At 36.0% G+C, this 26,022-nt stretch overlaps 1 protein-coding gene across 4 annotated transcripts in view; it reads left to right on the forward strand.

The window, feature by feature from the left end:
- Positions 1-1,890: 1,890 nt before the first annotated feature.
- Positions 1,891-26,022, forward strand: part of ldb2a (LIM domain binding 2a) — a 173,036-nt gene continuing 148,904 nt past the window's right edge. For all 4 annotated transcript variants that reach the window (XM_020917635.2, XM_020917636.2, XM_055159519.1 and 1 more), the window contains exon 1: positions 1,891-2,260. In XM_020917635.2, the coding sequence (XP_020773294.1) occupies positions 2,129-2,260 (132 nt within the window). In that variant the 5' untranslated portion in view covers positions 1,891-2,128. The remainder of the gene's footprint in view (positions 2,261-26,022) is intronic.

A 26,022-nucleotide genomic window follows, 5' to 3' on the forward strand; every position in this document is an offset into this window, starting at 1 on the left:
TTTCCTCACCACAAACATACCTGGAGTTGAGTTTTGCTTCATTTCCACATGCTTAACACACAAACCCTGCATATTTAGTTGTTGTAATATCCAATCTTTACTAAACGAAAGGCAAAAGGACAGCTGTTAACTTGAAAACTATCACTTCATGACATCACAAGGTGGAACAGAGCATTTTGAACCTGAGAGGCATAGACAGTTAGCCTGATTCATCTGCCGGTTTCATTTCGTAGAAACTGTCTGACCTCGCAGTGTTAGAATTTGTTAGCTTGATGGTAGGCAAGTACATTTTTTTATTTAACCAATCGCTGCTATTTGCCTAACTGGTATATTAAGCTTTTCTCAAATCCCGTAGGAAGAAGGGTAATAACTTCTTTCCCCTTAATAAAGTTCACCAAACATTCTCTTTGTTTCGGCTTTAAACACTCAATCTCGAGAATCATTGCCAACACTGACTGTATGGCTCTTCGCTGATTGGTTGGTGCCCAGACTCGCACCGGTGTAGTTGCAAACCGTCTAGTGTATTCCGATTCCTGACCTAGTCGCTGGAGAGAAATGAAATTGAGTGGAGGCAAGCAAGAAGTTTATTTGTATAGCAAATTCGTACACAAAGTAATTCAAAGTGCTTTACAGAATAAGAAATACATTAAAATCATAACAAGGCACTAGGTGGCGCCAGCCTGGCTAGTAGACAGACTAATAATACAGTAATACAAAATTTCGGGTATGTTTTTGATGAGGTAACAGCATTTTAACCTGGCTTAAAGCTCACGTCAGTCAATTTTGCCTTATACAGAACCTTTAAATACTGGACCAATTAGTAATATGATTTCTTCTAATTATTTTGTAACAACCATATTACTACTACAATTTATGACTATTTATTTAATTATTTGTATCAAGGATTTTTGAGCACTAGAAAGTTTTATTCAGGAGATATGCAGAAGACCCATACAGGCAGATAAAGACACTTTCATAGGTCCTTGCTGGTCCTAATTGTCATGTGCCCAGGCTAACCGCGCTTCTTGGACTTCAGGTGAGCAACGAAAATAAAATGTGTATGTTATTCCTTTCTCGTCTTGATATTTTCAACGTTAAAGTCGAATAACTACATATAAAATAAATATAAAGTATACCCTGGATGAGAATTGCGTTTTTTTTGGCTATATTTCAGTGCAGTAAATGGAAGAAAGTAGACCCTCAACTTGGCGCCATTATCCGACCACACGTGCTCCAAGAAAGTAAGTAGGCCTACATTTGTCACTTTAAAAAGTTTTTACATAGAAGTTTACATTGGGGTAACAATTAATTTACCTTTTTGTTTTTGTCAGTTTAGGTGTTATGGAAAATAGGTTAAACTTAAAATACGTTTGACATTTTTTTCTTTCTTGCTGTTATTGGAAAACCATTGCGCTTTTTTTTTTTTTTTTATTCTAAGCCTTCAATATCAACAACAGATGTAGCCCTAGTTTTTATGTTATTGCAAGAATGAACGTTGCATGTAACTTAAGTCCTATTGCAGTGCGTTTCACACAGAAAACACGCACTTTGACGATATGCAAGCTCGGTTGTGCTACTAAAAACCAAAGCGACATTGTGGTGCGCGACGCAGAGCAGAGCAGCCTTCTCTTCCGCACATGCAGCGCGCACTCACTCTCTTCGTCTCGACTTGAACTTTGCAGGAGAGCTCCGAACAACCGCGCGTGGGTCTTCGGGGAACAGGAAACTCTCCCTCCTCCTCCTCCTCTTCCTCCTCCACCACCACCACCCCGCACCACACCACATTCACTCGGCCCCCCCTCCCTCCTCCTCCCTCCGGTCTCTCCCTCCTCCTCCGGGCTCCACGCTATAGCGGCGGAGCGAAGGGGCCAGCCTGGCACAGTGCAGCTGAGCCTCGGCGACTGCTGCTCTCCTCTCTCCGCGGTGGAACTCCAATCTCGCTCTCTCTCTCTTTCTCTCTTCCTCTTTCTCTCTGTGTCGTTCTCTCTCTCAGCCTTCCCTCCGTTCGCCAGACCTGACCCGACCGCCGCGCTCTCCGCTCCCATGCGCTCCTCCGCCACGGCCGTGCCCGCTTCTGGATGCTGAAACCCCGACGAGCTCCGCGACCATCTCCACCGCTACTACCACCATGTCCAACCCGAGCCACGACCCCTTCTACTCGTCCCCGTTCGGACCGTTCTACCGGAGGCACTCGCCCTACATGGTCCAGCCGGAGTACCGGATCTATGAGATGAACAAGCGGCTGCAAGCGCGCACCGAGGTAGGCAACTCTGCACCGACACAGCACCGGGGCGAACGAGGCTGTTTACCGGGGGAAGGAGGCTGGGATGCGGGGAGAAATTTAGGCGCAAAACTGACCTGGAGACGTGGTGCCAAAAGTGCCAAACATTCTTGAAGTGAGAAGCGGTAACGTGAACTCAGCGTGCTGCCAAAATGCGTGTGTGTTTAGAAGACGTAAGCGTAAAGATGAATTGATTGTTAATAAGTGTGCTATTTCACGTGGCAATGTTTTCAAATGGGATGAAGTTCGCAAAGACACGAGTTTGATCGGAACTTTGACGTGACTTCTGTACTATCTGTGCGTAACGCGTCTAAATCAGTGCTACGCATTAATTAGCGATTGGACAATGATTAAAATCCATTATTATAAAAATACTGTTATGTGGCATGAAAAGAAATGTGTTATTATAGGTATTGAGCAGATATTTTACTTAACAATTAATTCAGAGTAGGTTGAAGTTTTTAACCTCAACTCTGCCATGACTTTTATTCATTATAATGGATGCATTTTAAGTAATTTTCTTTATTTCAGTGTCCTCATTCTCAAGAGATTAATTTAAAAACAAAATGTTCTAACTGTGAATTAAGCTAAGTCATGTGGTGCACATTTCACATTAGATTCTAGGATGCAGTCTCAATTGTCTCAAGTATATTAACCCAAAATGAGAAACTATTTTAGGTTGTATGGATTTGTTAAATAGACTAGCATGTAATTTTTACTCTTTCGTTTCATTTTTAAACTCGTCTCAACATGTTATTCTCACAAAACAAAGGAATTGTTAAAGCATTTAGGTTATTATTTAAAAGCCCTTAGACCCTTAGTACATATTGAATATCAGGTGTAGTACGTTGTTGTCATACATAATTTCTCTTTCTTAAATCAACAGACACATATAAATAATTTCTAAACATTTATTACTTTGAATAATAAGACATTTCCTTTAGAATAGCTTTCCTTTATTTGTCCCACAACGGGGAACGTTTAGGATCGGAAAACAAAGTATAAGAACATTAGAATAAAAAAATATGCAACAAAAATACTACAATATTTAAACGTACTTTTAAAATTAAGACACACAAAGGAGTAAAAATTATAATAATACTGTCAAATGCAACATTGTGCAAGCAGACTGGAACTATAAGATTACAAAACTGCTCAGTAAGTGGGTATAACTGGTTCTACAGTACAGCATATTGACAGAATAAATAAACAAAGTGACTTATAAAGAAAAATGTTCATAGATTAACTCACAGTATGAAAGAGGAATATACTAAGCTCATTGTCAACTCTTTTCTGTATAAACAACAATATTGCAGTTCCTCATACAGTACAGTTAACCAGAAGTGCAGCATGCCTGTGCCATAGTTTCTGTAAATGTCACAAACCTGCTATGCAAGATTCTGCCAGACTTTAATATTTGATTTTCACCTTGTACAAGCGCAATTTACTAAGATATTATAAGAGGATACTGTACTATTTATGTAAAAATTTAACATTGCAGAGAAATAGCTTGCGAGTAAAATACGCAAAGTTTCCATATGCAGCAAGCATTTGCATTTGTTATCACATAGAGGGATGTTTTTGCATAATTTTACATACGCTATTTACATAAAAGCTTAAATTCAGCAAAAGCTATTCAGCGTATGTTATTGATGGTGTGTGAGGTGCTTTATCAATATGTTTTGGTTGACTGGTTTGGTTGCCTTGTCGTAAAGCTAGCAATTATTTTGGATTGAGAAGACCTGATTTTCATATTAGGAGACAAATTTGGGAAAAATGTGAAATTGTGAAGTGAAAAAGAGTGGTTTAGTGTTGTCAAAAGTATCAAAAATCATATACTAAACAATATTAAAACTACTATCGAATCTAGATAGTTGATGATTCACATTCACAAGACAGAAATAAACCTTGTCTGAACAGTTTTAGAATGATCTTGAGCTGTATCAGAGCACATAGACTAGTATATGCCCATGGACCACTGTGGTGCTTACCTGGATCACTGATCTGATTTCGATTCTTATTACGAGTAGACAAATTTAGAAAAAATAAGCCAGAGTTTAGTCCTGTTTTTGTTGATGCCCTGGTGATACTTGTAGCCAAAATATTTTATGACTCGTTTGTACAAAAACACATGACAACACTTGAAGCCTTTGTGATTTGCTTGTGAAACTTGAGATTGTAATTATTTATAAATTGATTGACATATTTCACACCAACTTAACACTATATTTAATCAAATGTTATCTTCTCAAGACTATTAAGTTGTCAACTTGTAATAACTTGTCATGTAAATATATCTAATTATGATTTGGCTCATGAGTAGTGCAGTCTTGTCTTGTATAATGTTAAAATCCAGATTCAGTTCACAGTTCATATTTTTAACTTGGCTACTGGCATTCAGATTTGTTTCCTATAGATTTTGTCTTTTGTCTATGATTTAAAAAAAAAAAAATCTTATTCAGTTTGTGAAGTTTAAATGTCACTCACTGTGTATATTTAATTTTTAAATAGTAATTTTTTATCCAGTGTAGTCTCTTTTATTAGTTTATAGTAATGCCAGGGTTTCCACGGTAATGGAAATACTGGAAAAGTCATGGAAATTGACAATGTCATTTTCCAGGCCAAGAAAAGTCATGGAATTTTGTAAATTCAATGAAAGTTTTGGAAAAGTAATGGAATTTTAGTAACTTTTTCATTCTGATGAGTTATCATTAGGCTATTATGATTATTTCCGAGCGTATGCACCTTTTGTTTAAAAGAAATTACAATAAATGCACTGACAGTATTTTGAATGTCAAAAAACTATAAAACCAAATCATAATGTGAGTGGAAAGGGTTAACATTTCATATTTATCCCTAAAAGTATGATCAGTTCTACACATGTAGTGTGCCGTAAAGTAATGGAAAATTCACTTTAGGTCATTAAAATCATGAAAAAGTTTTTGAAATTTTGTCAGTGAAAAAGAGTGGGAACCCTGTAATGCACTGAGCAACAAAGTCTAATTTTGCTATGCCAATATGTAGTCCAGTTTATTTTAGACTATGCAGGACTATTTTAGAATATGTGGGGTCATCGTCTTCTCCTATATGTAATGTGAAACACTGGAATGTTTTACAGTACTGCATGATTCACGTCTGTTTTTTCATTCGTTCACTACTCAGGACATTATAGTATCTAAACAATTGCAGCCTTTTTGACTTGCAAATTGTTACTATTCAAATTGAGATTTTAATTTGATATTTCATTCATTTGAGTGCAGAATATGACTGACAGATGTACACACTAATTGCTGAAAAACTAAACAATTATAAGTAAGAAACTACAGTGCTCTATCAGGAATAAGGAATTAAATAGTTGCCTAAAATGTATTTGGCTTGACTGGGCAACATAGTATTTTGATTGATCATGATTTTCAATTCCAATTTTGGTCTTTGGTCTAAAAAATAAAAAACTTTCTATTTTCATTTCCTTAAAATAAACAATACAGCCACATTGCCATCGCTGCCATTTTCCTACTAAGTCTAAACTCTGCTCCAAACCATATCTTTTTACTAACAGAGGATTGACTGTAGACCTCTCGATTAAAAAGGCCCAAACTAATCATTGAAAATTAGAAATGACTGAATCTCTGTCTCAATTAAAATTTAATAAAAAGTGCTCTACTGGATTTTTATTTACTGTCCAGACGGTTTGCAGTGGTCCAAAGTTAATGCTCACTTACCTTACGCATTCTGAGCATCTTAATTATTCACTGTGATGAGTTTATAAGCACTTTTCACAACTGTCAGAAGCGAAGTTTTAACGGTAACAACAACTAGCATGCGAACAGTTGCACTTCCATGATCGAACAATAAAATGCTTAAGATGCAGATATTACACAACTGGGGCTTGCCAAATTATGCTCAATTACATGGAAAAAATTGGGTACTGGACTCTTAATTGTTCAACCGTATACTGGCCTGTATGTCCAAATGTCTATACAAAGAGTTATACACCCCCCTTTCCCCGTGCTTTACAGGGGCAGTTGAAGTTGCTCTAATTCTCAGGCCAGGGGTCAATGAAGATGAGATGTTTCTATATGCCTCCATTAAACACTAATCATGTAATATTTATCCAAATCAGCCGAACGTGACCCGGCCACTTTGAAAACACTGCCCACATGGCGGAATTTGCATGTGCCTTTAAATATTAATACACTCCGCTTAGCGTTGGCAGCCAGCTCAGACTTGTTCCTTATAGCATGCCGGTTAAGGACAAATTGAGAAATTAAAGTGTCTGTATCTGCTTTTTTTTTTTTTTCTCCCCATGTGCGCTATTTGTATTGCCCCAGTACACATGTATTATTTTAGCAGCTCTTGAGGTCAAAATATTAGTGATCGATTGATACAAATTGTTTGGAATCCAGAGGAAATGATAAGCTCTGCCGAAATATTGGACCAATTTTGATTATTATCCTCAAATTCTGACATTTAAATTCACTACAAACTCACCCACAGCCCCCTTTTTTCTTACCACAAACTTATAAAAGAGCAGGATAGTCACATTTTGTGCAGTTATCTCTTCACATTAAAGTGTTCAAATAAAGCTTTGTGTGTAGTTTTTACGCAGCAGACCATACAAAACAAAATATTGGCCTCTGTTGGAGATTTCAGGCCTCTCTCTACAAAATATGTCAGAATCATAAAGTGCGTGTTAGCATGGTAGTTGTTGTGAGCATTTAGTAGTGTGGTTTCGGAAAGTTTTGAAAAGTGCTCAGAAACTCATAGTGGTGAATAACTATGATGCTTAGAATAAATTCGTACGACTACAAACTGCTTAAAATGGAGTAGCTCTGTTTTAAGATGGTAAAAATCTGTTACGACATGTTTAAAATGTGGACTCGGGCAAATTGTTTATTGTTGTATATTTGTTTTTGGAGAAATTTGTGATCTAGACTTGCAGTGAGTCATTTCAGTCAGGCCAAGATGTCAGTTGTTGTAAATCCTGTTGAACCAGTTGGGACAAAGCCTAACCCTAACCCACTCTAATATATAAAGTTTTGATGAAGTTGTTGTTGTACTGACATACTCTAAGCTGGAAATGGCTATAGTAATCCGAAATACATGTAGTGGGTATTGTGTACTTTGTGTCTGTATCAGAGTATTGTTACTGTATTCACTTCATAGATTATTATTTATTGAGATGTCGTGAGAACTTTCACTGTATTCTAGAAAAGCTGCACTTCTTATTGTTATATGTATGAAGATTTAAAAGTGTTAAATAGCTGTAGCTTTGTTATGCAAGATGCTGAAACAGAGCAAAGGTTCCCTCTGAGTTTTAGCATAATGCTGCAACATATTGTAATAGTCAACGAGATTTTTCAAGTATAGACCCATGGTAAATATCATTGTATATGGAATAATGATGTGTTATTTGTCATTTTTTAAAATATTATTATTCTTTTAAAATATTTTTGTTTGTTTGTTTCTGTGACAGTACAAGCATTCGTCCACTGACCATATTGTCGACTCAAATCTGCCTGAGGGCTAAGTCACGTGGCTGCTTGCAATATGTGCTTTCAGTGTAAAAAACAACAAAAAACACGTTTCAAAGCAAGGAATAATCTCAGAGATTACATGTATATTTAATCCATATCGAACTTGTAATGAAATTCTAGGTTAGGTTAGGTTGCCTTATTCATACCTGTAGTTAAAATTGTTATGCAGATTTGAGAGGCAGGTCCAACATTTCACCTTTAATTCAGCCACATTATGTACAATAAACACATTAAAAACAAAATTACAAAATAAAGTGTTACAGTGCTCCAGTGCAGAATGGTTTGTTCCATAAACAATTAGTTAAATTCATCCATCACGCTTGGCTGAAATCACAAAATATTACATATATTAAAAACACACAATCTTTACACAAATAGATTACAATTTATTCATAAGTATGATAGATTCTTACCTTTCTTACGAACATTTTGGACATTTCTTATAATTTTATCTATTCCTGCAAAGTTTCAGGTTCAAATCCTAAATTAGTTTTCTCATTGTAAACATGCATGATAAATATTGAAATATCTATATATCGTACCGTTTAATGTGATGACACAGTATCGATATCGTGGGCTGAGTGACTATTTTTTGGTATATTTTACAAAATTATTTTGTTACAGTGCTACATTTTTGTTTGGAGGAAGGAAACTCCTTTATGCAACAGATTTGACGTATTCACTGTTTTGACGATTAAAATGGGTGTGTTTCATATTAACTTTTCACGAGAAATGGTTTAACAGAGACTTTTAGTATCACAGCCATGATTTAGATATTATATTGTTTTGAACTGTATCAAATCGTTTTGAAATATATTGTATCAAATTGAAAGTGCACTGTATCGAGATATGTATCGTATCATGCCCTATGTATCGAGGTATATATTGAAGTATGTATCAAGGTATGTAACTAAGTATGTATCATATCATAGCCTATGTATTGAAGTATGTATCGAGGTATGTATCGAAGTATGTATTGATGTATGTATCAAAGTATGTATCGAGGTATGTATCGAAGTATGTATCATATCATAGCCTATGTATTGAAGTATGTATCGAGGTATGTATCGAAGTATGTATTGATGTATGTATCGAAGTATGTATCGAAGTATGTATCGAGGTATGTATCGAAGTATGTATCGAGATATGTTTCAAAGTATGTATCGAAGTATGTATCGAGGTATGTATCGAAGTATGTATCGAGGTATGTATCGAAGTATGTATCGAAGTATGTATCGAGGTATGTATTGACGTATACAATGAGATATGTATCGAAGTATGTATTGAAGTACGTATTGAAGTATATAGCGAGGTATGTATCGAAGTATGCATTGATGTATGTACCGAAATATGTATCGAAGTATGTATCGTATCATGGCCTTTGTATCAAAGTATGTAATGAAGTATGTATCGTATCATGGCCTATGTATCAAAGTATGTATCGAGGTTTGTATCGAGGTATGTATCGTATCGGCAACTTCTTAATGATACCCAGCTCTAAAGATAAATATTACCGTTGATTGGTGAATCGTTTTGCTCGGCCGCTCCAGCTGAGGTAGCACAGGCCTATAAGTGCTGCTGACTTTCCTAAGTTTAAGGAGCAACGAGCAAGTGAGAGAATAGCGGGTGAGCAGTGACAGTGAGGGAAAGAAAGAGAGGAGCGAGTTAGAGACTGAGTGACGGGGAGAGAGGAATGAGAAAAAGAGAGGGAGCGAGTGAGTGACCGAATTAGTGACAGCGAGAGAGGAATGAGAGAGTGAGAGACAGAGGAGTGAGTGACCGAGTTGATGAGAGTGAGTGAGAGAAAGAGGAATAAGAGAGAGAAGAGTGACTGAATTAGTGAGAGTGAGGGAGGGAGAGAAAGAGAGGAATGAGAGAGTGAGAAAGAGCTAGGGATAGAGAAGCGAGTGATTGAATTAGTGAGAGCGAGTGAGGGAGAATGAGAGAGTGAGAAAGAGCTAAAGAGAGAGAGAGAAGTGAGAGACTGGATTTGTGAGACCGAGTGAGGGAGAGAAAGAAATGAGAGAGAGTGAGAGACAGAGGAGTGAGTGACGGAATTAGTGAGAGTGAGTGAGAGAGAGAGGAGTCACTGAATTAGTGAGAGTGAGGGAGAAAGAGAAAAGAATGAGAGAGTGTGAAAGCGAGAAAGAGCTAGGGAAAGAGAGAGAGAGAGGAATGAGAGAGTGTGAAAAAGAGAGAGAGAGAGAGACAAGTGACTGAATTAGTGAGAACGATTGAGGGAGAGAGAGGAATGAGAGTGAGAAAGAGCTAGGGAGAGAGAGGAGTGAGTGATGGAGTTAGTGAGGGGGAGTGAGATAGTGCAAGAGAGAAGTGAGTGACTGAATTAGTGAGAGAGTGTGAAAGAAAGCAAGAGCTAGGCAGAGAGAGAGAGAGAAGAATGAGAGAGTGAGAAAGCGAGAAAGAGCTAGGGAGAGAGAGAAGATTGAGAGAGTGAGAAAGAGCAAGAGCTAGGAAGCGAGAGAGGAGGGAGTGAGCGAGTTCGTGAGAGAGAAAAAGAGAGAGAGAGGAAATGTTGCTGAGATGCAGCGGGCGCTCTCATGCATTATTCATGTGCAGTGGTCTAAGCCCCAGTGGACCAGACTCCACCAGCACCACTGCACCCCCCCCCACACACACATACACACATACACCACCTCCACCCCCTGTGCGCACACACACGTGTACGCACTCTGTAACATACACACACACGGAAACAGTCACGCACACACACACAATAACAATTACATGCACACACATAATGACACACACAATAACATGCACACACTCACACATGCACACACACACACACACAATAACATGCACACTCACATGAACACACACACAATAACATGCACACTCACATGAACACACACACAATAACATGCACACTCACATGAACACACACACAATAAACATGCACACTCACATGAACACACACACAATAACATGCACACTCACATGAACACACACACAATAACATGCACACTCACATGAACACACACACAATAACATGCACACTCACGAACACACACACAATAACATGCACACTCACATGACACACACACAATAACATGCACACACACACATGAACACACACAATAACATCACACTCACATGAACACACACACACATAACATGCACACTCACATGAACACAACACACAATAACATGCACACTCACATGAACACACACACAATAACATGCACACTCACATGAACACACACAATAACATGCACACTCACATGAACACACACACAATAACATGCACACTCACGAACACACACACAATAACATGCACACTCACGAACACACACACAATAACATGCACACTCACATGAGCACACACACATAACATGCACACTCACATGACACACACACAATAACATGCACATCACATGAACACACACAATAATAATGCACACTCACATGAAACACACACAATAACATGCACACTCACATGAACACACACACAATAACATGCACACTCACGTGAACACACACACAATAACATGCACACTCACATGAACACACACACAATAACATGCACACTCACGTGAACACACACACAATAACATGCACACTCACATGAACACACACACAATAACATGCACACTCACATGAACACACACACAATAACATGCACACTCACATGAACACACACACAATAACATGCACACTCACATGAACACACACACAATAACATGCACACTCACATGAACACACACACAATAACATGCACACTCACGTGAACACACACACAATAACATGCACACTCACATGAACACACACAATAACATGCACACTCACATGAACACACACACAATAACATGCACACTCACATGAACACACACACAATAACATGCACACTCACATGAACACACACACAATAACATGCACACTCACATGAACACACACAATAACATGCACACTCACGAACACACACACAATAACATGCACACTCACATGAACACACACACAATAACATGCACACTCACATGAACACACACACAATAACATGCACACTCACATGAACACACACAATAACATGCACACTCACATGAACACACACAATAACATGCACACTCACGAACACACACACAATAACATGCACACTCACACACACACACATGCACACACACACAATAACATGCACACTCACGAACACACACACAATAACATGCACACTCACGTGAACACACACACAATAACATGCACACTCACATGAACACACACAATAACATGCACACTCACATGAACACACACAATAACATGCACACTCACATGAACACACACACAATAACATGCACACTCACATGAACACACACAATAACATGCACACTTACATGAGCACACACATAAACACACACACACACAATAACACACACACAATAACATGCACACTCACTCATTCTGCATTGTACCTGATCAGATTCTTGTTGTGGACTTGTAATATTGAATTATTTGCTTGCATAAATTTCACCTTTCTGTCGTTTGCCAGTGTCTGCGTGGGGAAAAATGCAAAATCATTATTTGACTGGTTGCTCAGTTATGGTTTGAAAGTAGTGCTGGACGATATGGAGCAAAAATATGTCTCGATATATTTTGCTGCATCTCGATATACGATATATATCTCGATATCTGTACGGGAAAAATAACCTGCCAAATTTACTGCAAAAACAGATATGTCAAATTCCACAAGGTCATTTTTTATTGAATTTTTTTATTGAATTTATTGAAAGAGGCTGTTCATGTAGGAACAAAGTGCTTCTGCGACATTTAAAAAAAATCCCGGTATACAAAAATAATAATATAACTGTTAAATAAATAAATAAATAATACATGTTGCCTTGTTTTCAATAAAAAATAAAACAACTCAACTCAAGCTCACCTTTGCATTAAATCGGCGAAATCAGAATATACGCATTATATCGATATATACGATATGTCAGAATACATTTTGTGTTTAAAAAAAGTCTTGATTTATTTAAAGTTGAATCTAGTTGAATGTAATACATGTATATTGCATTTAAGAAAAAATAAACTGTTTCTGTCCATACACTGATTCATTCATTCAGAGCTTGGTAGAGGCTGATTGGAGGTAGCCAGACTGGCGCCACCTAGTTCATTTCTCTCCAGCAACTAGGTCAGGAAACGAAGTACACTAGACGCTTCGCACAAACCCCAGAAGTGTAACTTTGGGCACCAGCCAATCAGTGAAGAGCCATACAGTCTGTGTTGGCAATGATTCCCGAGATCGTCAGATTTAAAGCCGGAATAAAGAGAATGTTTGGTGAATTTTATCAAGGGGAAAGACGTTATCGCCCTTCTTTCTACTGAATTTGGGAAAAGATTAATCTACCAATTAGCCTCGTTAGCGGCGCATTACATACATCACAACCAAATAGCAGCGATTGGTTAAATGAAAAAAGTACCTGCCTACCATCAAGCAAATGAATTCTAACACTGCGAGGTCAGACGGCTTCCACGAAGTGAATCCGGCTGATGAATCAGGGTGGATTGGAGGAGTAGGTGCAGAGAAATGCTACATTTATTATAATATTGTGAACAGAGCTAATGACTCTATAGAAATTCTACTTCCCCCCCAAAAAGCTTTTCATCATGCCAACTATATACTGAAACATTGCACTGAAATTGAATTTAGAAAAACAGGCATCCTTATTCTTGAGTGGGTTGCATTGCATCTCCACAAACCTGACTCTGATTTGGCATGGAAATATTGTTCCTTTGGCCACAATCATCCACAGTATCTCATAAAATCTATCTATGTCCATTAGGGCTGGGTATCATTAAGAAGTTGCCGATATGATACATACCTCGATACATAGGCCACGATACGATACATATCTGGATACAATGAATTTTCGATTCAATGCGATATATTTCAAATCGATTTGATACGGTTCAATAAAAAACAGGCAAAATCATGGCTGTGACACTAAAAATCTTTGTTAAACCACTTCTTGTGCAAATTTAATATGAAACAAGCATTTTAATCATCAAAACAGTGAAAATATCAAATGTGTCACATAAACAAGTTTCCTTCCTCTGAACAAGCAACAAAAATGTAGCAGTGTAACAAAATAATTTAGTAACACATACCATAAAAATATATCGATACAGCAGGCCATGATATCAATACTGTATCATCACATTAAACAATATGATATTTCAATATTTTTGCACACCCCTAATATCCATGGAGAATGTTCCAAAGTATGGTTTTAGCTTGGGCTCATGACAAGTGTTTGACTTTATCTGAAAGCGACTCTAACCAGTAACCACTATATTCCCATTATCTTACAAATCTCATATTACACGGACATAACGTATGCATCCACAGACCATATCTCACAAGAGAAAAGGCATTTTAAAGGTACAGACTGCCCTTACCACAGCCATTATAGCCACCAATTTTCCTCTGACTAGCACTAAATCATATAATTACATAATCATTTCATATGCTTTCTGCTCGCCAGTGTTTGGGTTGCCATCTTGATTCGGCTCTGTGCTGTGGCGTAGACTGTAATCTTGCTTCTCTTTAGCGTTATGGTTATTGTTGCATTAGATTGCAGGTGGTGTATTTAATGAGAAGGAAATGGTGTCTTATAGCAGCGTGGACTAAATGCAAGCAGTTTGTTTGCATCCAGATGTGTGACACCGCGAGCTTTTAACAAAATTATACCCTAATTATCTCTGTGAATGTGCAACTGTAGCTGACAATTTACAGCAAAAAAAAAAAAAGCTTGTAAAATGAGATAAGAAAAAGGTTGAAAAATGGACATTACAAAGCGGTATATATGTAATTGTGAAGTTAAATACAAAGAAAGATGAATCATAAATCACCAAGGCCAAGAAAATAGAAGAAATATATAGTAGACCAGGGGTGTCCAAACTTTTTTCATCAAGGGCCACATGATGAAGCAGAAGGTTAATTGAGGGCCGTAGACTGGTCCTCAAGACAGTGAATAATTGAAATATGTGCAAGTTTATCACATTAGAATGAGCTATCAGACTTTATTCATGCCAAGATCCTTAAAACCACACACTAAATTAAATTGAATTAATTATATATCAGCTTTATCGAGGTAGATTTTCAACAAACTTGCAGTAAAAAGTTAATTTTTAATTGATGCAAGGTAATTTGGGCCAATTCACCTGGAAGCCCGAGGGCCAAGAAAAATTTGTCTGAGGGCCGCATTTGGCCCACGGGCCATAGTTTGGACATGCCTGTAGTAGATGGTATTAGGTAATTGTTATCTGTCCTAGAGCTAATTTTAACAAAATATTTGAAATTTATATTAGTCTTTGGACTAAAATAAGTTTTGGTTTGGGCAAGATTTTGTAAAATAATTCTTAATAAAAATTTAGTCAGTGGAACTTGGATCTAATCACTAGTTCCTTTTATTACTATTGAAATTATTAGTTTTATTTAGTTTTTTTGTTTTTCATTTTCGTGAGCAAAAACATAACAATGATGAAAACTATTATAATATTATAGTTGATGAAATGAACTCTTAATGACAGGATGTCGTTCCTCATTCTTATCTTCTGTCTGTCACTTTCAGCCAATCACAGCCTGCCACCGTTGCCTCATTTTATGGAAATATACCGTTTTCGTTTTCCTATTCCAACAGTTGTGTGCTACTCCTTTGCCCCAGATATCTTACGTTTAATCATCCGCTGAACTATTAATCTGCACCATGGAGTGAAAAAGATGCTACAAACAATACTTTCATACTTTAATTTTGTTGTTTTTGTGTTTCAAATTATGTAGAATAGGCCTGGTGATGGTGTAGCTTTAGAAACTTGGAGCGATACTTCCTGAATTACCAAACCGGTCTAGTGATGCCACGAGGCTGTACAGAACTTTCTTAAACATGTTTTCAGGAACAGCCTAAATACTCATAATTACTCAAAGCATGTATGGATTTCACCAGCGTTTCTCTGCCTCGTGGTACACAAATAAGTCATAATATATTAGTGTTTCTGTCCTGTTTTGGGTTAATATAGTTATTAATATTTTTTATTATTATTTACTGTGTTTAGTCTCATTTTAGGCCATGTTAAAACCATATTTACCCATGACATTCTATTTGTAGATATGCTGAAAAGTTTGTGAACTAATGAGTTAAACAAAAACAACATCTGTGAACAATAGGAGGTGTGCATTGAGTCTGACGATACGGTACATATCATGATATGCATGTCACGATTCGATATATCGTTAGCCTAATAGCATAGTTGCCTAAGTCATATTTGAATGTTTTTGGAAAAGAAGAAAAAACTAACCTTTTTAGCAGGCACATTGTTATTTTTTTTAATTGATATTGTATAGAGATGACTAAGGCAGGCAGTGATTTTAAACTCTAACAAGCGTTTTGATAGGCTGAGGACATAGGCAATAAGGCAGGGTGATGCAGCAGTGGTCGGATAGTAAAGTTAGGCAGATGTCACAATTTGGCCAAAAAAATAATATATCCTCATACTAAAACAGTGGCTTATATATTGCAAATTATCAGTTATTACTTCTAATAATATAGTCATCTACACCTTCACGACAACAAAATCGTATGAAAAAAATATACTAAAAGTTTTAAATCATGAGAACAGTGAATGTATATAATGAATTTTAGTGAAAAATATTATTTAAAAAATCTATTCGGATGCATTTTGTATCGATTTAAGAATTGTGCGTTGTGTATTTTTCTTACACCCCTGGTAAACAAAGTGGCATTATGCCCAAAACAGTAATTTTATGTAACAAAACAGTCATTTTATATAACAACAAAATGTAAGATGAAACAAAAAACTCTTAATTAGTCTACAAAGTAGAAGTAGGGCTGAACAATTTAGGCAAATATTCAAATTGCTATTTTTCTGACAAGGATTCCAACTGCAATAAGATTTGCAATTTAAGTTCAGAATTTATACGTGTCCAGGAGAATTGACTAAAAGTTTGAGGGAGTATCTGACAAACTCTGCCTGTGGTTTCGATCTGTCCAAACATGTTCTGAAATGTGATTCTAGTTTTCATTTGTCAGATCCTATTTCAGACTTTTTGTCAATGCTCCTAGACGTGTTTAAATTCTGAACTTAAATTGCAAATCTTATTGCATTGGTCACAAAAATCCCAATTCAAATTTTTCCACAAATTGTTAAGCTCTACTTCTGCTTTTTATACTAATTAAGAGTTTTTTTTTTTGTTTCATCTCACCTGTTGTTGTTATATGTGGCCTTTTATATGTTATATTAAGTTGCCTTTACTTGCTAATTGTCTGATTGGGATTAGATTTGCGGTTCATGTTTTAATTAAAAGGATTCTGTTCAACGTTCGCATTTTTGACGTATCCAAGACTGAAATCTGAGCCGACAAAGTAATACAAGAAGAATGTTTAAACAAATCTAAACTACAGAGTTAGTTTTTGTGCAGAATAATCAATATATTTTGTTGTTTGTGTGGGAAATTAAGGTATGGTTTTGGTGATTTGCTAATTGCGTGCATTCAAATTTAAATTTTTCACGTTTATGTACATTTCTTGAGTTTAAGCCAACTCTGTCTCACAGTCCACGGTCCTTTAACATTCTGCACACTTGAACATGGGGCTATGTCGACATCCACGCGGGGTCAGGCCAACATTGTTTCAAAACAGGAAGTTTGGAGTGAACTAAAAAAAAATCTGGATTCCATTAGAAGCAAATAGTTGAATGGTCCTCCTGGATGTTTCACTGAATATTTCATCAAGAGGTTTGCTGCTAGCTGTTTTGCCAAATCCGTACCTTTATCCACATGTACTCTGTTGCTAGTGCTACTTGAAGTTGTATTGGTTTTTATATACCGTCTGAGGAAAGAGGATTTGGTGAATTTGTGGACTAGTTTTTGTAAGTTGTAAGAGTTTTGTAATGTACTATTAATAAAAAAATATATATATATCAAATTAGCAATAAGATTAGTTATCCACACAGTTAAGAGTTTAGAAAAAATATGTACTATAAGCACTGCGTAAAAAACAAACAAACAAACAGACAAAACAAATACATACTTTTTTTTTTTTGCCACGATAGGCTAGTTCACAGGTGCCCAATGTTTTTTGAACCCCAGGAGGACCAACTTTGGCTTACTGACCCCACAAAAGTAACTTAAATTATCATAACTTATAAACTGCTTTTAAATAATTATAGAATAATAAAAAAAACATAAATATAATAAACTATAAAATACATTTTAAACAATTCTGCAGTGGACCTCATTTTCCTAACACATTCCTAACATCCTAATCAACCCTGAATGATGATTAACCAATGAGTTTATAAGTGCCTTTCACAACAACAACAACTAACATGCTAACAGTGCACTTCCTGATTCTTGAACAGTAAAACACTTTATATTTAGATGGACACAGCACGGAGCGATCTCATTTTGAAAATACGTCTGCACTACTACGTTTTGCGCGACTAGATGGACAATAATTGGGTACAATCATTTTAAGTTTTGCACTGTAATTTGTCCATAAAATGCTCAACATTTTTACAAGAAACTCATATTTTACAAAACATCAGAAGTTTAAAGGGCCCATTTTACACAATTTTCTCATCTCTGTTATAATGTTTCCTCATCACAAACATACCTGGAGTTGTGTTTTGTTCCATTCACACATGTTTAACACACAAATCCTGCATATTTAGGTTCTTCTCTCAAACTGAAAACACTTTGTTCCACTTTATGATGTCATGTGGTAAGAAAAGAAGTGCTTAACTGTGTTTTTAAACTCCATACATCTTCACTAGAATCATTTGGATGATTTCAGCCATGGAAGTGGCATCTCTACTGAATAAATGGTCAAATATAACTGTTAATCATTGAAAACTACCTCTTCATGACATCATAAGGTAAAACTGAGCTTTTTGAGCTTTGGAGATGTAGACAGACTCTTAAGTAGTAGCAGTAGTTTTTTTATTCAGTCTTTTTGCAGCACTACAAAACAAAACAAATCATAAACGACAACCCCATGGATCATGACTGAAAGGGTTTAGGCTGATGTAAAAGTACTTATAATGCTGAACCCTTTTAAAGGTTTCTACAGTGTTAGACTGTGCACAGTGTTACTCAAACATGTGTAAATGAAACAAAACACAACTCCGCTATTTTTTGGATGAGGAAACAACATTCTAACATGTCTTAAAGCTCACAAGAGTCAATTTTGCATAATATAACCTTTAAATCATATCCCCAAAACTGTACAATTTAGCCAAAAAAAATTCTAATACAAAAAAAACATGTTATGCTCAAAGAAAACAAATCCAGCATTTATCAGCCTTGCATTGTTGTTTTTCCTCTGTCTCTAGTCACAGTTCAAGGTCTGCAAACTCATCTGATCACTACCCAAGTAAAAAAACAGCTAATATAGTGGAAGAGCCGCCATTGTTAAGGACAAGAATAGCTCCAAGTGTGTTTAACATTCTGCACACTGGTAAAATGACTCAACGAGCTCGGGATATGAACTGATGAAGCCCAGTAAGACACCAGCCCCGAGGAGAAGTCAACTCCCCTGGTTACAGCCTCACAGTGCGGAGTGGGTTGGTAGTTCTGTTGCTGTAATTTTTTATTTTTTTTTGTCAGGGAAGAGAATCATCTAGATCGATATGTACTTTTCTGTATGCTGTGGACCGTGTTGTTTTGGTTGTCTTAATCAATTAATCAATTCAGGTATAATTATGAGATTTTTAGAGGTATGTTTAAAATAAATCTTAACGGTATTTTTTTTGTTTGTTTAATTCATTCTAGGGACAAGTGTCTTACTCGGGGACATGAGACAGAGTTTAAGGAATAGTTAACATGGAAATGAATGGAATACTTACTTAAAGTTACGCAAAATAGACTCCTGTGCGATTTAAGCCATGTAGTAATGCTGTCATCTTTTCAAAAACATGCCCAGAGTTGTGTTTTGTTTCATTCAAACATGTTTGGTAATCCTTAATTATTAGTCTGTCTACGTCTCCAAAGCTCAAAATGTCTGTTCCACCTTGTGATGTTATGAAGCTGTAGTTCTAACATCTCATTTTACCTTTTATTTAGTGGAGACAAACCACAACTCCAGGTATGTTTTTGATGAGAAAACATTATAACATAGACAAACAGATAATGTAATACAGAGCCTTTGAATAAATAGATACTTTTCAGAGTCATTTTTTTTCTTTGCTACTTGAGTATATTTCCAGTAGCAGTACTTTTACACAAGTTAAAGTTCTGGTTAGTGTGAGTACGTGGGCAAATGTCACTGTGTTAACATTTGCGTTTCTTCCACTCTTCAAACGTTAATTAAAAAATCTACATATTTTTGTTGACAATCTTTTTTGCGGCAAATACCAGACTTTGTACATTATTTATTGTACTGCGTTTCAGTTTATATTAATGCTATAACCAACGTCTAGAACTTGTATTTTCATTCAGATATTTTTCCTGATTGAGCCATTTTTCAGGTTATTTCTTTATAATAGTCTGTTTTTACTATTTTATTATTATTTTACCAGTATTTTCTTAATGTATTGTGTTTACATTCATGCTATAACCAACGTCTAAAACTAGTATTTGCATTTATATTCTTTTGTTGATTTAGTCATTTTTCAGATTGCTACTTTTTACTAGCCAGTTTTTACTACTTTTGTAAAAAATAATAAAACGTATTTTAGTGTGGTTGTTACATGTTTGTGTAAAAATACGACCACTTAATGCTTTGACTCAGTAGTCTGTTCAGAAAGGGCACTCAGAGACAAGGGCAGAGTGAAAAAATATCGTTAGTGAATATCAGTATCGAGAATCTCATCAATTCTGTCTCATTTTGTCATTTTTCAGGTTATTCTTTTTTACAATTTTATTATTATTTTACCAGTATTTTCTTAATGTATTGTGTGTCAGTTTACATTAATGCTATAACCAACATCTAGAACTAGTATTTTCATTCAGATACTTCAGATTACTCCTTTTTACTAGCCTGGTTTTACTATTATACTAGTATTTTTACCAGTATTTCCTATATATCTTCATTTTTATACTACATCATAATCCATCTTCCTCTGCCATGACTTGCACTCTTCCATCCGTACCTCATTGCAATCCCATGTGTTTTCACCACCTGTCTGTATCCCTCCACTGTATCTAGTCCCCTCCCCTTACCTACTCTCCACTCCACCCGACCCCTGTATGACCCCTACACAATCTAAACGTGCTTTGATGCCGACTTAACGGCAGCGCGCTGTTGTTCCTGTGCTTGTGTTGGTTTGCTAGACCCGGGCATTGGCCTCTAGCGTGCCGCGATGATTTGTAGGGGAATTTGACACTTAAGCGTATGCAAATGAGGCGGAGCGGATTAGCATGCAGAGGAGGAGCTAGCTCGACCTCAGCCGGCGTAGGGCCATTTGCATAGACGGCATTAATATTCAGCGGTGAGCTAGCGGAGACGCCGGGCAAAATAACAGTATGAGGAAAAGTGCAACGGAAAGGAACAGTGAAGGTGCAATGGAGAGGAGAAAAACCTGTAGAGAAATGTGTATGGTGGGTTATAGGGGCGCTATGTAACTTTTCTAGTGGAGGGTCCGTCACTTGCTTGTCTCCATGGCTTTGTCTAGAATGTTTCATAGTATGGCTTTAAACATATCTATATTATATTCAATTACAAGAGTTTTCTATGGTGAGGAAATTGCATAAAAACATGTATTATTACTGTCACTGAAGTCGCCCCTCCACTAGGGGTGTGCAAAAATATCGAAATATTGATATATCATATTGTTTAATGTGATGACACAGTATTGATATTGTGGGCTGCTGTATCTATATATCACCAAGAGTATTTTGTGGTATATTTTGCTAAATTATTTTGTTACAGCGCTACAGTTTTGTTACTTGTTTGGTGAAAAAAAACTCGTTATTGCGACACATTTGACATTTTCACTGTTTTGAGGATTAAAAAAAAATCGCACAAGAAGTGGTTTAACAAAGACTATGGTTAAACACAGACATGATTTAGACATGATTTTTTTTATTGAACCGTATCGAATCAATTTGAAATATATCGTATCGATCCGAGAGTGCATGACCTATGTATCGAGGTATGTATCGTATCAGCAACTTCTTAATGATTCCCAGTACTACCCTCCACAGATCTGGCTCGTAAGTGAAGTATTGGTAGATTTTAGTGGGACTTTATTCTACCATTTGCAGCAACAGAAAGCAGAATTACTGTGGAACATTATGGCTAAGAGATAAGATGACACCCATGGAAAAAAGAACCTGAATTGTTGTTGTGTTACCACATGACATCACAAGGTGGAAAAGAGTGTTTTCTGTTTGAGAGAAAAACTCAGTGTAAATATCTTTGTTAAACATGTATTAATGAAATAAAACACAACTCCAGGTATGTTTTTGATGAGGAAACAACTTTATATCATAGCTCCAAAAATAGCGTAATATGGGCCGTTTAAATAGACAAATATGAACAAAATTAGAACATGAGTGATAAATTTCATCACATAACATTCATGTCTAAAGCCATTCATTAGACAGCTTCATTGGAATGCAGTTAAAAAATTATGTATTCCTATAATTCTGACGGTTCTAAAATATTGCCCAAATGAATGATTGCCAAAGTAAATGCTCTGTTTGATGCAAAGGACTTTGAAAGAATAATTTACATAATTAATTGCATGCCACCTCAACTCCGCTTATGTGTTAAAGATTATAACTGTGTTCAAAAGATTGATGAAACTACTGACAATGCTGAGGTCAAATACTTTTTCTTTTATTAACTTTTTATATTTTATTTATGTTTTTTTTTTTTTCCATTAACATTTGAGAGAAGACTGAAATCCAATCTGACAAACTACTACAAGAATCATATGTGTTACAGAACACTACAATGTTACCAAGTTTTCATTTTTGTTTGCAGAATAAAATATTTTAAATAATTACAGTCTTTGGAAATTGCTAATTGCAATTCAAATTGCAATTTTCATTTGATTGTGATTAGGGATGGGTTGATATTAGGGATGTAACAATATCCAAATCTCACGGTATGATATTATCACGATATGCATCTCTCTGTACGATATTTATTGCGATATTTTGGAGAGGCTAATATAATTGTAGATAGGACACGTTTCTGCTTTTAAAATACCTTGATTAAGATTTTGGTGTGAATTATTTCGATCATAATCCCAAGAATTCAAGTAAAAAACATATTTATTCATGTTGTCTGCACTAAAATGAATCATGGGATATGTAGTTTCTGATGTTCATAAGCTGTTGCTTCTATATAACCATGCATTTAAACAAAGGAACTTGTGATTCGATATATTGTGACAGCCCACGATATTATTGTGAGACATTTGATGATACGATATCACGATATTTCGATATGGATTTTTTATTTTTTTTTTGGAGCTGATACAGATATCTAATATTTGATCTAGCACTGTGGCCGATAACCGTTATTGATATTGCCCATTTAAAATGTATAGCAAGGCCCACAAATGTACCTTAAGTTAAAGTAACAAGCACAAATAAATTAAAAATAATCATAAAATGTATTTTAGTGGCATTGTTACATGATTGTGTAAACATACAACCACACAATACTTTTCTATTTCCATTTTGACTTAGTAGTCTGTTCAAGAGACAAGGGCAGAGCGAAAAAATATCAGTAGTGAATATCGGTATTGAGAATCTCATCAGATTATTATTACAGAGGGGCTCATTCTCCAACAGGCTCCTACAGCTCCACTCAAACAATGAGAGATACAGGACTACATTCATATAATACTCCCTACAACTGCACAACTGTTTCTCCTCATGACCTCTTGTATATAGCTGAGAAAATATTTCTATTACTATATTTTACTTGTACAAATATATTTTATATAATTATGCCTCATTGACACCAGTCTCTTATTTTGAATGCATTATTAGCACTTTTTTTTTTTGCTGTTTGTTATTATAATATATTGTGATGTGTGAGCTACTGTATCCAAATAATTTCCCTTCGACTTTTAGACTTTAAAACTTTATTGATCCACAAGGGAAATTATTTGGACACAGTAGCTCACAGCATATTATAATACAAAAGAGAAATTGCATAATAAATTTGAAATAAGTAGCAGAAAAAGCAAGAGACTGATGTCAAAGAAGGCATAATTATATAAATGTATATGTACAAGTAAAAATAAAATATAGCAATATAGTAATGCGTATATATCTCAGTTTTATCCAAGAGGTTGCAAGGAAAACAGTGCAAAAATGATAAGATGATTGACAGGACATTGGTTTATCTGTTACATAAAGGATCAGTAAAGTTAAATATATCGGCTGATACTGTTACCGATAAATATCAGCCGTCCTGCAGCCCGACTAAACTCCCGTACGGAGTATCTTCACTGAAGTCATCTGCTCTATCCTCCACACCCCTTCCAGCTTCCGTGACTGACAGTTCCCTCATTGGATCCTATTGCCCGCACTTAGTCGTATTCTCATTATTCAAATCCAGAGCCCTAGACTGCGCCTCCCCTTGTGAACCGGAGAAGTGCGGCGTGTTCATTATGGCCCAATCCCCACGTCCCTGTCCGGGTCTAGTGGCAGTGTTCCCATCTGCTGCCCTGTGTCAGATCAACGTGAATAGGCTTATGATGCCGAGGTCAAGATGGCACGTTCACACCGCTGGATTAAAAAAAGAGAAGAAGGAAAAAAAATCAGTTTGTTTGCCGAGGATTGGCGTGCAAGGATCTCTATAGTTATCCGCTGCTGTACGCTGGAAGTTATTGTGTGTTTTTTATTTCTCAAGATAACATATACAAGTAGATGGTATGTTTACAGTGCTGGATTAAAAAAAGAAAAAAAAAAAAGAAAGGAAAAAAAAGAAAAATCTGTTTCTTTTCTGGGGTTGGCATGCAAGGATCTGTAGTTATTTGCTGTTATACTGCTCAAAATTATTATGTTTTTATTTCTCAACCAAAAATATACAAGTACATGCGGTACATTTACACTGCTGGAGTAAATAAAATAATTTGCTGAGGATTGGCTTGCGAAGATCTCACATTTTTTTGGCAAAAATATTTAAAAAGAAGAAATATAATTGAAATTCATCTAAAAAAAAAAAAAAAGCCACATATTTCTGGTATATGATTTTTACCTCAAATATCTTAATATTAGGGGTGGAATGAGATACAATTTCCACAAGATGAGATGAGACACGAGACTGGATCTACGAGGACGAGACAAGATGAGATTTTACTTTATATAATATTTTTTCTATAGCTTTTTTTGACTACAGCATCTCAAAAATGTATCCACCAATACTTAACCTTTTAACCAATCTGAACGTAAAAACATGGGAAAAAATCTCACAAGATAATTTTCAGCTTGTGTGCAGTTTTGTCTCGCGAGATCTTGTCCCATCCTTACTTAATATGATGTTAAATATAGTAAAATCACAGGACTTTTTCATGATTGAAGATTTTTGAGGTGCAAGAACACATTCTTAGTATTGAATGGCTGAAATTAGCAACTTATTAATTAGCAGCAAAACAGTAGAAACTGTTAATTGCTTGAATTAAGACTTTATCAGGATTTGAGATTTTGAATAGATTTGAGTTGCTTTCACCTAGTCACTTCCCAATTAAATATCCTGTACATGTTTACACAAGAACTGCAGTAAGCGAGTTCTTATAAGTAAGTTTTTATTTATATAGCACTTTATGTAGAATATAACGTCATTTCTAACCTTGATTAGTCAAAATCTAGGCCTATTCAAATCAAGATATTATTTATTTAAAACTTTGTCTAGTTTAAAGGGCCTTTGTGTAACTTTAATGGAGTTGTTTACATGGATATGCCATTGCTCTGCCTGGAATGTTCCACAGTATGACCTTAAACTGGTGTAATTTGGTCTCTATTATTCATTACAGGTGGTTTTATTGCTCAAAAATAGCTAGAAAAAACAGACATTCTGACTGTGAGTGGGGTTGCCTCTCCACAGATCTGACCTGTAACTTGATCTTTATAAAGATAGAAAGGTGTAATACCGTACTGTCAAACATTCCAGACAAATAAATGACACCTCCATGAAGAAAAGTTACACAATGCACCTTTACGCGGCTATAAAAAATGCATTGGATCGACTATTGGTAAACTCTTAATAC

The sequence above is a fragment of the Boleophthalmus pectinirostris genome, unplaced genomic scaffold, assembly GCF_026225935.1.
Source record: "Boleophthalmus pectinirostris isolate CB_2022bp ecotype Guang Dong unplaced genomic scaffold, ASM2622593v1 HiC_scaffold_23, whole genome shotgun sequence".
In the NCBI taxonomy this organism is placed as follows: Eukaryota; Metazoa; Chordata; class Actinopteri; order Gobiiformes; family Gobiidae; genus Boleophthalmus; species Boleophthalmus pectinirostris.